General features: G+C 53.5%; 1 protein-coding gene across 1 annotated transcript in view; it reads right to left on the bottom strand.

Annotated features, from left to right (window-relative positions):
* The window catches only part of Cngb1 (cyclic nucleotide gated channel subunit beta 1), a 66,054-nt gene that overhangs the window by 13,768 nt on the left and 35,765 nt on the right, over nt 1-16,521 (bottom strand). The window contains 9 exon segments of the mRNA XM_076837843.2: nt 1,995-2,078; nt 2,172-2,269; nt 3,184-3,343; nt 3,907-4,048; nt 10,184-10,306; nt 11,270-11,334; nt 13,659-13,745; nt 14,121-14,171; nt 16,283-16,491. Coding sequence (XP_076693958.2) covers nt 1,995-2,078; nt 2,172-2,269; nt 3,184-3,343; nt 3,907-4,048; nt 10,184-10,306; nt 11,270-11,334; nt 13,659-13,745; nt 14,121-14,171; nt 16,283-16,491 — 1,019 coding nt within the window.

The raw sequence follows: 16,521 nt of genomic DNA on the forward strand, positions 1-16,521 counted from the left end.
CTGCAATTCCCAGCTCTACCCGGCAATGGGGGTGTGGCACACGGGACGGTGGCCAGGACAGTGGCCAGGCCGTGAGTGACTCTCCAGGCCCAGCACCTACCAGGTGTTTGCTGACTCAGGAACAACCAAGCCCCGCGGGTCCATGACGCTTTGCGGTGCCAGCCCTGGTCTGAGTGCCCTACGCACTTGTACCTTCAGGAGGTTCTGCACCCTGGAGGCAGGACTCAGCTTTTCTCAAGGTCATAAAGCAAGGACGAGGCAGAGCCAGGGCTGGATCCAGCTGGTTCCAGAGTTGGTGGTTTTCAAGGTTGTTATGGGTTGAATTCCCCACCCCGCCATCGTTATCTGTCCCAATTGTAATCTCCAGTAGTTGAAAGTGTGACCGTATCTGGCAATAGGCTCCCCATAGGTGTAATTCAATTAAGATGAGGCTGTACTGGAGTTGGGTGGGTGCTGGGTGCCCTATCCAATCTGACTGGCATCCTTACACAAAGGGAAACTGGGGCTGGGCACGGTGGCACACGCCTGTAATCCCAGTGACTCAGGAGGCTGAGGCAGGAGGATCGTAAGCTTGAGGCCAGCCTCAGCAACTAAAAGGTCCTAAGCAACTGGGGGAGACCCTGTCTCAAAATAAAAAGTAAAAAGGGCTGGGGATGCGGCCCTGTGGTTAAGCGCCCTTGGGTTCAATTCCCAGTACCTGCCCCACCCCCTAAAAAAGAGAAACTGGACACAGAGGGGAGATGATATGAAGGGACACAGAGAAGAAGGTTATCCGGAAGCCAACCAAAGAGGCCTGCCACCTGTCCGTCATGCCTGGCATATTTGAAATGGGGAGAGGCCAAGGACAGGAACCCGTGACACTTTAGATTTGTTCACCAAATGTTTCCTGCGCGTCTCACACTGTGACCCTCTTCAAGAAAGGGGGAGGTAGTGGGGCCTCCCTGTTTCCACGTTCAGTCTGTCATGGGGCCAACGTGTGAGGGTCACCAAGCTCCCAGGAGAGTGTCGCTGAGCAAAACCGCCAGCAGAGGGCGCCACTCACAGGGCTCCCAGCACCTGCTGCCGTCCTCTCACCTCCTGCCAACTGCGGTCCCCGGGCAGATAATAGCCACCGCAATTGTCATTGCTCTATGCCAGGCACAGCGCCAAGCCATGGGCTCATATTTCTCCTCCCAGCCCACCCCCATACGGAGGCACTACCTATGGCCCCTCGTCGCCCTGGAGCCGAGCAGGAAGGGCGGACGCTGGCTCTGGCTGCACAGCGAGGGCAGGGCTCAGTGTCAGGGACATCACTTGATTGTTCCCAGATCCCTCCCGGGAACTTTGAATCTCAGCCTCCTGCAGCGTTTTTTTCTTCCTGTCCCCCAGCTCTCCGCTCCCAGAAACTTCACCACTGCCCAGGATGCTACTCGTTGGGGGGCCTTCTTGGGCTGGGGGCTCCCAGATCTTACAGGCAACATTTTCGCCCCGTACACATTGCCAGCTTCGTCACCAGCTCTGTGCAAGAGGACCAGCCCTGGGTACTGTCCCCTCCCCAGTTGACCTTGGGGTCACCTTAAATGCCAAAGACAGGAAGCAGAGGGGGCACCTGACACTGTTAAGTTCAGGGTTCAAACCAATACATTTTCTGGGCTCCGGTGGGTGACATGAAGACAGTCACCCCTCTCCCCTCCCATTTTCCTGATAGAAAGACGGAGGCATTGGAAGCAGTTCCATCCGCACGGTGAGGCCCCTCAATTCCCTTTTCTACAAGGCGGGAATCCTCATCCTGGCGCCCCTGGTCCCAGGCGGGAGAGGGATGGGAATGCTTTGCAAATCCTGGGGCACCTCGGTGCACATCCACTGCCTGGGCCTGGGTACACTGATCCCAGGTCAGCTGGGCTCTAGTGCAGGGGCTAAAGTGGCCCGGGGCTTGCAAACATCTCTGGCCATCAGGAATGCACTCCAGCCGGTGCCCGGGAGGGCGGGCGGCTGTGCAGGCCCTGGCCGCTCACCTTCTTGCACACGTAGTCGTTGGGCAGGTACACGACAGAGCGGAGCCTCTTCAGCATGTCAAAGATCATCTGCCGGTCACAGCCCTGCCCAGGGAAGGGGGAAAGGAGGCCCACTGAGCGGAGGTCTTGGGCTTGGGTCCCTCCAGAGGCCCCAGGGAGAGGGCACTGGCGGGGTACCTGGAAGAGCGCCACCTTGCTGACGATGTCGTAGTTCACGTCGATGGCGAGGTCCAGCCGCATCTTGTCTGGAAGCTGCACCATCAGCTCTGACTCATCTGTGAACAAGACCTGGCAAGGGTCAGAGGCGAGGCCAGCCCTGCCCCACGCAGGCCCTGGCCAAGACCCCTGCTCTGGCTCACGCAGCCCACCTTCCCATGAAGCGCAAAGCACTCTTGAAAGACCCTGCAAGCTTTTCCTGTGGCCTCCAGGCCTTTACCAACACCTGTGCCCGGAACGCGGGTTCCCTAACGAACTCCTACTCACCCTTCAAAACCCAGCACTAACGTCACCTCCTTCAGGAAGCCTCCCCTGAACATCACCCGCCCAGATTCTGTGTCCCTGTGCTATAGGACCTGTCACGCCCTTGACTGCAATGGTGTGTGAGCTTCTTTCCCAGTCACCCTAGGAGAACCGGAGCAAGCGCTGACCAGGTACCAGGTATTCACAGAATTTTGTACAAAGAGTATTTTACTCAATTGTCCCAGCAACCCAAGAGGGCCCGCTGCTGTGATCAGGAAAGGGCAGAGGCTTTGCCAGGGCTGTGCAACAGGGCACAGAGGCAGGATTCCACCCAGGCTGGGTAGCCCAGAGCCGCCTGCCCCAGGAGAGCAGGGGCCAGGTCTGCTGTGCACACCCAGGGGAGGAAATGGAGGAGAGGAAAGAGGGAGGAGGCGGAGGACGGTCTTGCTCTTTCCTGATTTAAACTATGCTGAATCTTTGATGGGGCTGCACCTGCTGGGGGGTGAGGTGAGGAGACACTGGTGCCGGAAGGCAAGACCCTGGGTCTTTGGGGGTCCCAGGGCAGCCCAGGTGGAAGTACCCAGAGGCCTCAGGAGACCCCCACTCTCAACATCGCAGCCGAGAGGCCCAGCCGGAGACCAGGGCGAGGGCAGCGTTCATCTGGGAAGCTCGGTGCCAGGGGGCAGGGGATGGCTGGGGAGCTGCCCACCCGCTTGCAGGCCAATCTTACCCAGCATGCCTTGCGAGTGCCAGGTGTACTCGTACCAGGTCTTGACCCGGTTCTGCACGGACCTGGGGATCCTGTAGAAGTTCATGTACTTCACGGTGCTGTCCATGCAGCTGCGGTAGTAGGTCTGTCCCGCCGTGGCGGCCCCCACCACGTCTCTCATCTGGGGGAGAGGGCAGGGGAGTCAGGGAGCTGCAGGATCGTGGGGAGAAGGTCGCCTCTCACAGACGGGGTGGGAGGGAGTCCTGCCTCTGCGTGGACGTGGGCAGGGTGGGGGGCTGCTGCCCACTGCGCTGGCCTCGGGTCCCCGGAACCTCCCTGGGCTGGGCTGATTCTGCTACCGCGTGGCCCTTCGCGCTGCAGGCCAAGCCTTTGCTGGAGGAAGAGGAACCTACTGTGTGCTGTTCCTGGGAGTGGTTTTGAGGCCCCCGATGGTCACCTCCTGCACTGACTAGAGTATGAATACTCTCCCGGCAGGTGGAGACACCAGCAGGGCACAGGCCAAGTAAGTCCCCGGCCTTTCCAGAACACCATGTGACCAGCTCCCCCAGACCCCCGACGGGCATTTCAAGTGGGAATGACCTCAGGGAGGGAGGGACCCCACAGCCCGGGGCTCTTTCTCAGGCTCAGTCCCAAGGCAACGAGTGCGGAGAGCAAGGCTTCTGGAAGCAGTGGGAGGGGGGGCCCGCAGGTGTGGGGGGGACTGCAGGCTGGGGCCCCGGCTACCTGTCCAATCATCACGGAGAAAGCAAAGACCCCCGTGAAATAATTGAGGAGCTGGAAGACAATTTCAAAGAGGGTCTGGGGGTCGGGCAGCCCCCCGATGGTGATGAGGGTCTTCACGGCCCAGTAGTAACAGCGAACGTAACTGGAGGGAGAAGAGAAAAAGGACTTTGGTCACCCCTGGACCCACCCTGCTGGCCTTGGGCAGCCCAGTCCAGATATTTCTGAGAGATGTCACCGTGCACACGAGGGAAACTCGCCTCCCGCCCAGGCAGGGGGCATTCTGGTTTCCAAAGCAGGTTCATGGGTGCTGTCTGGGTTGGCTGTGGCTCTGTCCCTTCCTTGCAGGGACATGTGGTCATGCCCCTATACAGACATGGAGACCCAGGCTGCAGGGAATCTAGGAAAGACTGCCGGGAGGAAGGACAGCCCCGGTGACTGCTCTCCTTCAGCCTCCTTCAGTGTCCCTTGTCCTTTGTCATCCCCTGTCAGGCTGATTCCCAGAAAGCAGGTGAACAACCAGGTGGGGAGACAGGGGCGCCCTTGGAGCTGCAGGTTTTACATCTGCAGACTCAACCCCCGCCCCAGATGGAAGATAATCAGAAAGAAAATGTGCATCGAACGCGTACAGACTTCGTATCTCATTGTCATCCTCTAAGCCACACTGCGTACCGCTGTAGAGCACTTGTGTGAGGTGTGATCAGTCATCTGGAGACGACTGAAAGCTCACGGGGGGATGCGCGGGGGACATGCCAACATGCACTATCTGGTAGAGGGCACCGGAGTGTCCTCGGATTCTGGCCTCCTCAGGGGTCCTGGGGCCAAGCTCCTGTGGGTCCATAGGTACAACTGTGTCTCCATGACAACTTTTCTGACCCTCCCCTTTCCCACCCATTTTCCAGAGTGAACATGAGGCCCCCCAAAGGGAAAGGGAGCACCCACTTGGCAGTCCCAGAACAGGGACTAGAACCAGGGTGCCGTCTGTCTGGCTGTCAATCATCCATCATCAGATAACCCCTGACAGAGGCCCACGACACGTCGGGAAGGGAGGTGTGGGTGACGGGGTCCTACTGTGAGATAAAAGGCACCGAAGATGCCCCCAGCTTGTCTGGTTATCACACAGCAGCAAGAGATCACCCCCCGGTCTGTACCCTCAGGCTGAGCCCCCCTGCAGTCAGCCACGAAGGAGGCCCGTGGAGTCTGGAGATGGGCCTTCAGGCTGGCTGCCCAGGGCCTCCCTGGGCTCTGCTGACCAGCTCTGCCTGCAGCCCTGCAGCTGCAACATGGGCTCCGGGGCCAGGCCACCTGGGCTCAGAGCCACTTTCCAGCTACAGAACCTGCAGATTTTAAAGATTTCTCTAAGGTTTAGTCTCCTCCTCCATAAAATGGGGGTGGCAAGGGGACAACCTTCACAGGCCACCATGAGAAGGAAATGAGGTGTCAGAAGAGTGCCTGGCGCAGGTGGGTTCTCAGCCAATCAGTGGTTAAGCCCTTCATGCCGGCAGTGCCCACCACGGGCCTGCAGCGGGGAAGGGACAGCCTGGCCTGGGTCCTCAAGAGGTTCCCCTCCAGCGGGGACAGCAAGAAATGGGCACTGAGTGCTGGTAGGAGGGCGCAGAGGTTGATGGGAGTGGGGTGGGGGCTCTGCCTCTGACGAGCTGCTCTGGCCTTTCTGAACCTCATTTTCACCTGTGGCCTGGACGTCCAGGGCAGCACCAGGAAGCCTGCCTGGTCACGCCCCTGTCATACCGGTTCTGGCCACGAGAGGGCTGTGAAGCACCTTTAGTGACTGAGCAGCCCTCAACCCCCCGGGAGACCTGGCTGTGCAGGTGGCTGGGCCACCAACGAGCTCCGGCTTTCTCCCAGTGCTTCCCAGTTGGAGGAATCTTAATTGGCACAGCACATCTTAGGGACAAAGTCCTCATGTCTTCCCTGCTAGTGGGTCTGTGGGACCCTCCCTCTGTGCCCAGGCTGGGCAGAACCAGAGCAGGAGAGCCCTGGACAGGGTGAAGGACCAGCGCATGTAGGAACTTGGGTGCCCTTCCTGCTTTCCATCCCTTCCCAGGGCTGCCAGCGCCAGGGAGGTGGGTTCTTAGCTCAGTGGGGCGTGAGCCCTCTGGGATTGAAGGAAACTCCCCTGGAGTGAAATTAACGTATTCTCAAGATTTAGCTTCAATTTCCAGGAGGGTAGAAGCACTGACCCAAGGTTATGAACCCCTTTACTGGCAAGTTGGCTTCCCCAGAATAATAGCTATAGCTAGGAAGGGGACACTGACCAGTGTCCAGGCCCGGGCTGCATTGGCTTATTATTCCTCTCCAGAAACCTGAAGGTGAGACTACGGTCATTTTGTAGATAAATAAACTGAGTCTCACGTTGACAAATTTCTACACGCATATGACCTGCCCAAATCAAACCAGGAAGATGTAGAAAACCTAAACAGACCAATGTCAAGTCAAATGACATTGAAACAGCACTTAAAAGTCTTCCAACAAAGAAAAGCCCAAGACCAGATGGATTCGCAGCTGAATTCTACCAGACCTTCAAAGAAGAACTAACACCAGTCTTTCTCAAATTATTCCATGAAATTGAAAGGGAAGGAACACTTCCAATTACATTCTTTGAAGCCAGTATAATCCTGATACCAAAACCAGACAAAGACACATCCGGGAAAGAAAACTACAGATCGATATCCCTGATAAACATAGATGCAAAAATCCTTAATGAAATGTTAGCAAACTGCATTCAAAAATACTTCAAAAAGGTATTACATCACGATCAAGTGAGTTTCATCCCAGGGATGCAAGGTTGGTTCAACATAAACGAATCAATAAATATAATTCATCAGTAAATGGAATAATGGCCAAGGATCATATGAGCATCTCAATAATTACAGAAAAGACCTTTGATAAAATCCAGCACCTGTTCATGTTAAAAACACGGGAGAAACTAGGGCTGGAAGGAACTTACCTCTACATTATAAAGGCTGAATACGACAAACCCCAAACCAACGTCACACTGAAGGGAGAAAACCTGGAAGCATTTCCTCTATAATCAGAAATGAGAGAAGGATGTCCACTGCCTCCACTTCTATTCAATATGGTTCTCGGAACTTTAGCCGGAGCAACCAGGCAAGAGGAGGAAATTAAAGGGATGAAAACAGGAAAAGAAGAAGTCAAATTATCTCTATCTGCTGATGACATGATTCTATGCCTAGAAGACCCCAAAACCTTACCAGAAGACTTCTGGAACTGATAGATAAATTTAGCAAAATAGCAGGATACAAGATCAACATTCATAAATCAAAGCTTTCCTATACTCCAACAGTGATTCTGCTGAGAAAGAAATCAGGAAAGCCATCCTATTCACAATAACCCCCCCCAAAAAAAAGTTGGCCATTAATCTAATCAAGGGGGTGCAAGATCTCTATAATGAAAATTATAGAACACTGAAGAAAAAAATTGAAGAAGACCTTAAAAGATGGAAAGACCTCCCATGTTCTTAGATAGGCAGAATTAATATTGTCAAAACAGCCATGCTACCAAAAGTAATATTCAGATTCAATGCAACCCCCATTAAAATACCAATGACATTTTTCACAGAACAAATAAAATTTATCTGTAAGAACAAGAGGCCCAGAATAGCTAAGGCAATTTTATTTTATTATTTTTTTTGGCGGGGGGTAGGTACCTGGGATTGAACTCAGGGGCATTTGACCACTGAGCCACATCCCCAGCCCTATTTTGTATTTTATTTAGAGACAGGGTCTCACTGAGTTGCTGAGGCTGGTTTTGAACTTGCAATCCTCCTGCCTAAGCCTCCCCAGCTGCTGGGATTACAGGCGGGCACCATCACGCCTGGCAGCCAAGGCAATCCTGAGCAAGAAGAGGGATTGATCCTAGAGGCCTCACAATACCTGATCTAAAATCACACTACAGAGCCGTGGTAACAAAAACAGCATGGTACTGGCATCAAAACAGAATGAAGACCAATGGAATAGAAAGAGAGACACAAAGACCCACCCATATGCTCACAGCCACGATATTTGACAAAGGTATCAAAATATATGTTGGAGAAAAGACAGCCTTTTAAACAAATGGTGCTGGGAAAACTGAATATCCCGTATGTAGAATGAAATTAGATCCCTAACCCAATGGGCTACAGACTTTGGAATTAGACCCAAACTTTGCAAGTGCTAGAAGAAAGCACCGGCTCAATAGTCCAGTGCACTGGGACGGACACTGACTTCCTCAGCAAGACCCCTGAAGCTCAAAGAAATAAAACCAAGAATCAATAAGGAGGATGCCGTCAAATTAAAAAGCTTCCATACAGCAAAGGAAACAATTAAGAGTGTGGAGAGAGAGCTGCAGGAGGGGAGAAGACCTTTGCCAGCTGCTCCTCCAACAGGGAGTTAATATCCAGAACATACAAAGAACTCAAAAAAAATGTAACCTGGAAATAAACAAGCAAATCACCCAATCAATGGGGAGAAGAACTAAAGAGACATTTCCCAGAAGAGAAACACAAATGGTCAACAAATCATGAAAAAAAAAAAGTTCAACATCTCTAGCAATCAGGGAAATGCAAATCAAAACTCCACTAAGAGTTCAACTCACTCTAGTCAAAGTGGCAATTATCAAGAATACGAAGAATAATGCATGCTGGCAAGAAGGTGGGGGAAAGGGTGCACTCATACAGTGTTGGTGGGATCTCAAACTCGTACCTTCACTCTGGAAAGCAGTATGGAGATTCCTCAAATAACTAGGAACGGAACCACCATACAGCCCAGCTATCCCGATCCCCAGTATTTATCCAAAAGATCTAAAATCAGTATATGATAGCAACACAGCCACTCCAATGTTTGCAGCAGCACAATTTACAATAGCCTAAGCATGAAATCAATCCAGATACCCACCAACAGATGAACGGATTAGGAAAGTGTGGTAAATACTCACAAGAGTTTTAACAGCCATGAAGAAGAATAAAATCATGGCATTTGCTGGTAAATGAATGAAAAGGGAGAACATCGTGCCAAGTGAAATAAGCCAGGCTCAGAAAATGGAGGGTCAAATGTTTTTTTGTTTTTTTCTTATATGTGGAAGCTAGAGCAAAATTAGGGAAAGAAGGTAGGGGTGGGTGGGAGGACAGGATAGCGTGAAGACAGAGGGAAGGTGGGTGGAGCAGGAGACTGAGGGAGGAAAGAGGGACGGGAAATGGGAAGAAACATGGTGAATCTAACAAAATCACGTTAGATGCCTACGTAAATGTACCACAGGGAGCTTCATCTTTCTGTATATGTAGAAAGCACCAATTGAAAATAAATAAATAAAAATGGGTGACAGGAAGGCCGGTTGAGCAAGGAGGAGGGGGAGGGAGGAGAGGAGGGAAAAGGGAACAGGGTCAATCAAATTCCACGCACATATGAGTTTGTCAAAAGGAACCCAACCTCTACTTATAACTACAACGCTCTAATTAAAAAATGAAAAAAAAAAAAAAAAAAAAAACAACTGTGAGTCTCAGAAGGGGCGAACTCTAGAGTTGGAAGCAGGTGCTTGGGGGGGGACCCAGTGTGGAGGGCTGGACTGTGAGCTTTTCGCATCATGAGAGGCCTGGGGGAGCGCTTGCCTGGCATGCACCAGCCCCTGGCTTCATCCCCTGCCCCGTGGGGGAGAAAAGAAGGAAGAAAAGTGAGGCAGTCCATGTATTCAACTCTCGACTTCCCCAGGGAACTTTCTATAACCCTGAGACCACGCTAAAGAAGTTTATTAGTTTTTATTAATTCAAATAATTAACATTTTTGCACCCTTGGCTATTCCCCTTTGCAAGAATTTGAGATGAGGGAACCATCAGGCCAGAGGACAAAGGTTCCCTGCAGCGTCACAGGGCACAGAACACCGTCGCCACCCCCCGTCGTACGATGAGCCTGTCCACAAGCTCCTCGGAGGCTGGTGACCCCCGGGAAGCTGTGTTGGGAAGGGTTTTGTGGCCTCGTTCCCAGTGGGCCATGCGGGGGTGAGGGGTAGATGGACGGTGTGCTCGCCTGCCCTCCTGGGCTTTGGGAAGCTGAAAGGACCCTTCCTGCAGGTCTCGTTCCCCTCTGTACCTGTGCCAGCCTACAGCAGGTGCTCAGGGAACTGGCTCAGAAAGACAGGGGACATGGCCCCTGCACCTCGTCTTAGGAGAGCCATCCCTTAGCAAAACAGTGGCAGGGAGACCCCTTTCTAGGAGCCTGTCTGCTCTGAATGACAAAGAAGGAGAAGGTCACCGGAGGAGGCCGCTCACCTGTTTCCCACGCCGTCGTACACCCAGTGGGTGGAGCCGATTCCCTGATAGGCCGACGCCCAGTAGTAGAGGCAGGAGTTCAGGTGCAGGCTGTAGAGCAGGTAGGCTGTGGTCCTGATGACCCTGCCCAGGCGGGAGCACCCACAGGGTGAGAGAGAGCGTGACCCCAGGTGACAGCCGGCTGGTGGCCTCTCGCCACCCCAGGGGCTGCGAGGGAGCGCACCCCTCCTCCCCGGAAGCCCACTTCACAACTTCCCCCATTGGAACGTGTGGCCCGGCCGTGGGTGGACGCCCTGCCAGTGGGAACAGCTGGTGGCCACACTGGCCCCCTGGGGCACTCTTTCGAGGCAGTGGCAGTTAGGAATGGTGGCCCTCGATGGGGACCTGGTCAAGACTCAGGCGGGAAGAGCTACCTGCTGATGAGTTCTCGGGGAACAGAGGGGACAGAGGAGACTCGTGGCTGTGGGGAGGGCCTGGAGGGGACAGGTGACCGCAGAGAGGTGACCGTAAGGCTGAGAGGTCTGAAGAGGAGTGAGGAGCCTTGTTTCCCAGCGTGGCTGGTGAACTGCCCCCTGTGCTGCTGAGCGGCTGGTCCACCTGTGTGGACCCTCGTCCCAAGTCTCAATGGGAGGAAATAGGACATTCCTGACTCTAAACATAAACATCCCTTCAGAGAGGAGGAGGCTGGGCCAGGAAGAGGCCAGGAAGAGGCCCAGCTTCCTGTGTGCTGAGGCCGGGAGGTCAGGGTGGGAAAGGGGAGGCAACGGTCGTGGTGAGAATGCTCTGTCCTGTGGGGGGTGTGTGGTGTGCATGTGGAGTGTGTGTGGGGTGTGCATGTGTGTGTGTGTGTGGACTGTGTATGGTGTGTGTGCATGTATGTGTGTGCGGGTGGGTGGTGTGGTGTGTGTGGGGTGTGCATGTGTGTGGTATGTGTGGTTTGTGGTGTGTGCACACGTGTGTGTGCGTGCATGCATGTGTGGTGTGTGTGTATGGTGTGGGGGGTGTGGCACGTGTGTGTGGCATGCGTGTTTGTTGTGTGTCCACACGTGTGCATGTGCGTGTGAGTGTGCGCGTGCGCAGCCCCACCTGTACACGTAGGCCTTGCTGAGGATGGCTTCCAGGCGGTTGTTGAACTCGAAGAAGGCCATGTACTGGGAGCAAGGAGCAGGCGTCAGGGGCAGCCACGCTGCAGGGGCCACGCTGCCCTCAGCTCCCCGCTGCCCGCGGCCCCAGGACTGCGCCCTTCCTCCGGGGGAAGGGGCTGGACAGTGAGCGTCCCCAACCAGAGGGCCCTCGCCCTGGGCCTGGTGGGCCCAGAAACCCCACTAGGAATCATGGCAGCCCTGGCCCCTTCCCCCGGGAATCACACATGGTCCTGGTTTCACAGTGGCATGCAGTTAATTAACGGGGACTCCCAGACCTTCTGAACCCCGTCGTGAAACTTTCAGGGGTCCCCAGGTTAGGGACTCTTTTAAATGTTGACTTTTAAAGGAAACAATCTTATTTTTTTTCTTTTAAATCATTCCTTACACTTCTTCCTTAGTTCCTTGAAAGGCTTATTTATAGTGATAAAAGTATAACAATAACTACTTTTTTTTGAAGGGGGTTCCTGGGGATTGAGCCCAGGGGCACTCCACCACTGAGCTACATCCCTAGCCCTTTTTATTTTTTGAGGCAGGGTCTCACGAAGGTGCCAGGCTGGCCTCACATTCCAGTCCTCCTGTCTCAGCCTCCCACGTCATTGGGATCACAGATGTGCACCACTACTCCTTTATGGAGCTCCTGTTATAGGATCAGTACCTTATATGACTACCTCCCTCCCTCCCTCGCTCCCTCCCTTCCTTCCTCCTTCCTTAATGAGAGGGACGGAGCCCAGCGCCTGACACATGCTAAGAAAGCACTCTAGCTCTAAGCCACACCCCCAGCCTTATAGTTCTCCTGACAGAAAGTTGTCACTCAGTGAAGTCAATAATGTGCCCAAAGCCCATGCGGGGAAGTGAGAGTCAAATCTTTTTTTCTTTTCTTTTGTTTTTTTTCTTTTTTTATTTTTCAGTTGTAGAGGGACACAATACCTTTATTTCACTTATTCATCTTTTCATGTGGTGCTGAGGATCCAACCCAGGGCCTCACACAAGCTGGGCAAGCGCTCTACCACTGAGCCCCAGCCCCAGCCCCAGCCCTGAGCCAACATTTGAGCTCAGATCAGACTCCGGCTCCTGTTGGGCTACATCCCGTCGGGATCTTTGAACACATGCAGTTTTTTGATATTTGAAAATCGTATCTATGAAGAATTCCTAAAGGGTAGGCCAGCCAGCACGCAGGGGCCCATTCCCATTTCCATCCAGAGTTTGAATTGGCTAAAGAAGAGCCATGGGCTTGGAGCCCTCCCCTCAGGTCCAAATGGATGCTCCCTCTGAGTCACGCTAAATGTTAGGCCTGGGAGTTACGCAGGCTCACGGGGGCTACCTCGTGAACAAAGGCAGGGACCTCACTTCCACATCTGGGGTAGTCTTGGCCTGTGGACCCAACCTTCCTCACGCCAATGACTAGCTCTAAAGCAAACTCTGCAGCCCCCGGGAGGCTGGTACAAGTCAGATAAGAATGGTGCCAAGTACAATTTCCCTCTTCCCCTGGGCAGCCAGGAAGCTCAGAGGCAGCTCCTAGGCTCTTGCATTCCTCCTAGTGTTCTCTGCCCTTTTTCTCTGGGTTATTGATGTTATCGCATTTCCCTTTTATGTAAGTCCCCCCTAAAAAAGGCACCAGGTATCATGTAGGGAGAGAGAGGAATTTAAGTGGTTGGCTGGAAAAATTCATTTGGGGGATCCCAAGAGCCCTGAGTGGCTATCTATCCTATCCACATTAGAGGACAGGTGCCAGGTCTCCAGTATCAGGGACCCTGCCTCTACCTAGTGAGTGGCAGGATGAACAACTGGACTGACATTGAGCACCAACCAATGACAAAACGGGTGGTGGGCGGGGCCTTCACATCCATCCTGGCACTTCCTCTCCTGCCACCTTGGGCACATCACCCAGCAGCTCCAAGTGCCAGTCTCCCTGTCTTTGGGGTAGGGCCCATCATAAAGTAGAACCCCATTCTGGACCATCTCTTTAACGGTCAGAGGGGACAGGCTGCCTACTCCAGCCCCGGCTCTGCTCCGTCCTGTGTGCCCTGGGGCAGGTTCCTAGGCTCTCTGAGGCTGTCAGCACAGCACCCACATCCAGGGTTGAGGAGCCAGGGCCTGGTAAGCCCCTGGATCAATACCTAGCAGCAGTGCCACTGAACCTAGAGCAGCTGGGGTCACTTTCCATTAAGACCTGGGAGGAGTAGGTGCCTGTCCCCTGGGCCACCTGCGAGGACACCTCCCTCTCTCCAGGCTCTTGGGGGAAACTTAAGGGGACATTAAGGTGGCAGTGTCTGAGTGCAGAGCACAGAGGCACTAATTAGGCACAGGGGAAGGGCGGCTGCGGGTCTTACCTTTAAGCATCGGGGCAAGCGCAGGAGGGGGTTCATGCCCAACTTCAAATAGAGCAAATCCAAGGGCAGGAGGCACAGCAGGTCCATCTGCAATCCCAACGGCCCCCAGAGTGCATGGTGAAGGGCGGGGGAGTGAGGGGAAAGGGCGGGGCCTCTACCGTGGAAAGGTGAGGTCAGAACCCCAGGAGGGCGTCAGATGGCGGGTAGGAGATATCCCACCAACCGTCCCTGGGCTTCGGCCTCAGTGGAAGCACCAGGCAGGTCTCTTACCATGACCATGGCCCCGAGAGCTACTGGGAACCAGTGGCAGGGCTGGCCCATTGCAAGGGGCCTCTGAGCGCCACCCAGCCTGGTGGCCTGGAGGACACTCCATGGGAGATAGTGGCAGCCACATCCCATGTGTCCCCAGAGCACTGGGCCTGCGAGGCCCTGCGAGCAGCATGGCTGGCAACCTTCACACACCTTAAATCGGCGGGACTTCAGGTAGTTGTTTCGCATCTCCTTTTTGTCCACCTGAAAGAAAATGGGACATTGACGGTGAAGTGGGTGAGAGCTCGGGCCCTGACCTGCGGAGGAAAGGGGGTTCCTCCAGAGCCCCCTCCTCCCAGAGCAGCCGCCTGAAATAGGCAGTCATGGAGCTTTCCCTCTGCACGCTGCTCTTCCCCCACGACCTGTGGCTTTTACTGAGTGGCAGGGGCTGGCCTGGGAATTCTCTTCCCCTTAATTTGTTTTAAAGGCAAAACTTCAACTTGTTCACATGCAGGGGAGCAGGGGCTGCTGGTGGGAGTTGTTTCTCTGCTGAGCTGGGTGGAACCCAGGGCCCACGGCATGCTGGGAGGGCGCTCCCACTCCAGCGCACCCTGTCCCTCCCTCCGTGGGGAATTTTAGGAAGTGACTTGCATGGGGAGATAGGGGACTATGTCACTTGCTTTGGGGGTGGGTACTGAGATTGCACCAGGGTTGCTTTGCCACTGAGCTAATCCCCACTCCTTTTTACTTTTTTTGGTTTTTTCTTTTGTTGCTGGGGACTGAACCCAGGGATCTTCTACCACTGAGCTGCTTCCCGGGCCCTTTACTATTTTTTTGCATGTTCTTTATTGGTGCATCATAGTTGTACAAAGTGGTGAGATTTGCTGTCACATAGTCATACATACTCACAATGTAACAATCTCATTTGGCCAATACCAGTCCTCAGCCCGTCCCCCTCCCTCTCCGCACCCCCCCTTCCTTTTCTGTATTCTACTGAGCTCCTGCTGATTTTCATGAGATACCCCCACCTTTCTTCTCCTTTTCCCACTCTAGCTTCCACATTTGAGAGAAGACATGCGACCCTTGACCTTCTGAGTTTGGCTGATTTTGCTCCATATGATGGGGTCTAGTTCCATGCATTTTCCTGCAACTGCCATAATTTAAATTTTCTTGATAGCTGAATAAAACTCCCTTGTGTGTATACACCACATTTTCTTTATCCATTCTTCTGTTGATGGGCACCTAGGCTGGTTCCATTTCGGCTGCGGTGAACCGTGTGCTGTAACATGGGCAGGCATGTGTCACTCTAGTAAGATGACTTTAATTCTTTGGGATAAAAACCAAAAAGTGGTATAGCCAGGTCATATGGTGGTTCTATTCCTAGACTTTTGGGGAACCTCCCTACTGATTTCCATAACTGTACTGATTTACAGTCCCACCAACAGTCTAACAGTGTTCCTTTTTCTCCACATCATCTCCACATCCTATTCTTGATGCAATCTCAGTATAATTTTGGTTTGCATTTTCCTAACTGCTAATGAGGTTGAACATTTTGCTCATACACTTGTTGGACATGTGTATTTATTCTCTGGACAAGTATCTGTCTAATTAATTTGCCCAGATGCTCAGCTAAATTGCTGAGGATGATCTCAAACTTAGGATCCTCCTGTCTCAGCCCTCTGAGTTTCTGGGATTACAGATGTGCACCACCGGATCCAGCTCTTCTTTTATTTTTTATGTTGAGACAGGGTCTTGCTAAGTTGCCGAGGCTGTCCCTGAACTTGCAATCCTCCTGCCTCAGCCTCTCGAGTTGCTGGGATTACAGGTGTACACCACCAGCTGTCACTTGCTTTTGGAAAGTCACAATCAGGGACTTGGTTTCCTCAAGCAGGAGCTGGCCTAGACCAGGGTCTCAAACTGGTCCAAATGGCAGAGCATCAGCAAGCTCTCTGCAGGATCCCCAGGAACACCACCCCTCCCAGCCCATGCTGGTTTCCAGCAGTTATCAAGCTGAGTGCCCTGCATCCTCTCAATCAATCTGCACAGCAATGCCACCAGGTGGGAACTATTACCAACCCCATTTAACAGATAAGGAAACTGAGGCTCAGGCCATTCAGCTAGGATTTGAATGGTGCATCTGACCTAAAGGCCATTTCCTGGGCTACTGCTCCATCCTTAATTCCAGTGAGTGGTCCAGGAGCTACTTCGCCTATGAACAATATCAGATGTGCGTCCTCTGAACCTACCCAGGTGTGCAAAGTAAGCGACTGTGTTGTTGAATACACACAGGCAGCTGCACCTGAGCTTATCTTATTCACTTGTTTCAGCATCAGGGGTCAGTCCCCATCCCCCCCCCCCCCCGGCCTGTGACTCACGATGATGTCACCCCCTCGGACGAACTGCAGGCGGATCTGGAACACGACGATGTCCAGGAGGTAGATGAGGTCGCACAGGTAGTCCATCAGCAGCCAGAGGTGGACGTTGCCCGGCGTCTGGTAGGGGAAGGCCCAGCGCACGGGGATCAGCCAGCAGTTCCAGTTCCAGGCCAGCACCACGAAGAACAGCCACAGGATGTACATCAGGTCTGCGGGGAGGGACGACACCAGTGGACACC

Source organism: Callospermophilus lateralis, chromosome 18, assembly GCF_048772815.1.
Source record: "Callospermophilus lateralis isolate mCalLat2 chromosome 18, mCalLat2.hap1, whole genome shotgun sequence".
In the NCBI taxonomy this organism is placed as follows: Eukaryota; Metazoa; Chordata; class Mammalia; order Rodentia; family Sciuridae; genus Callospermophilus; species Callospermophilus lateralis.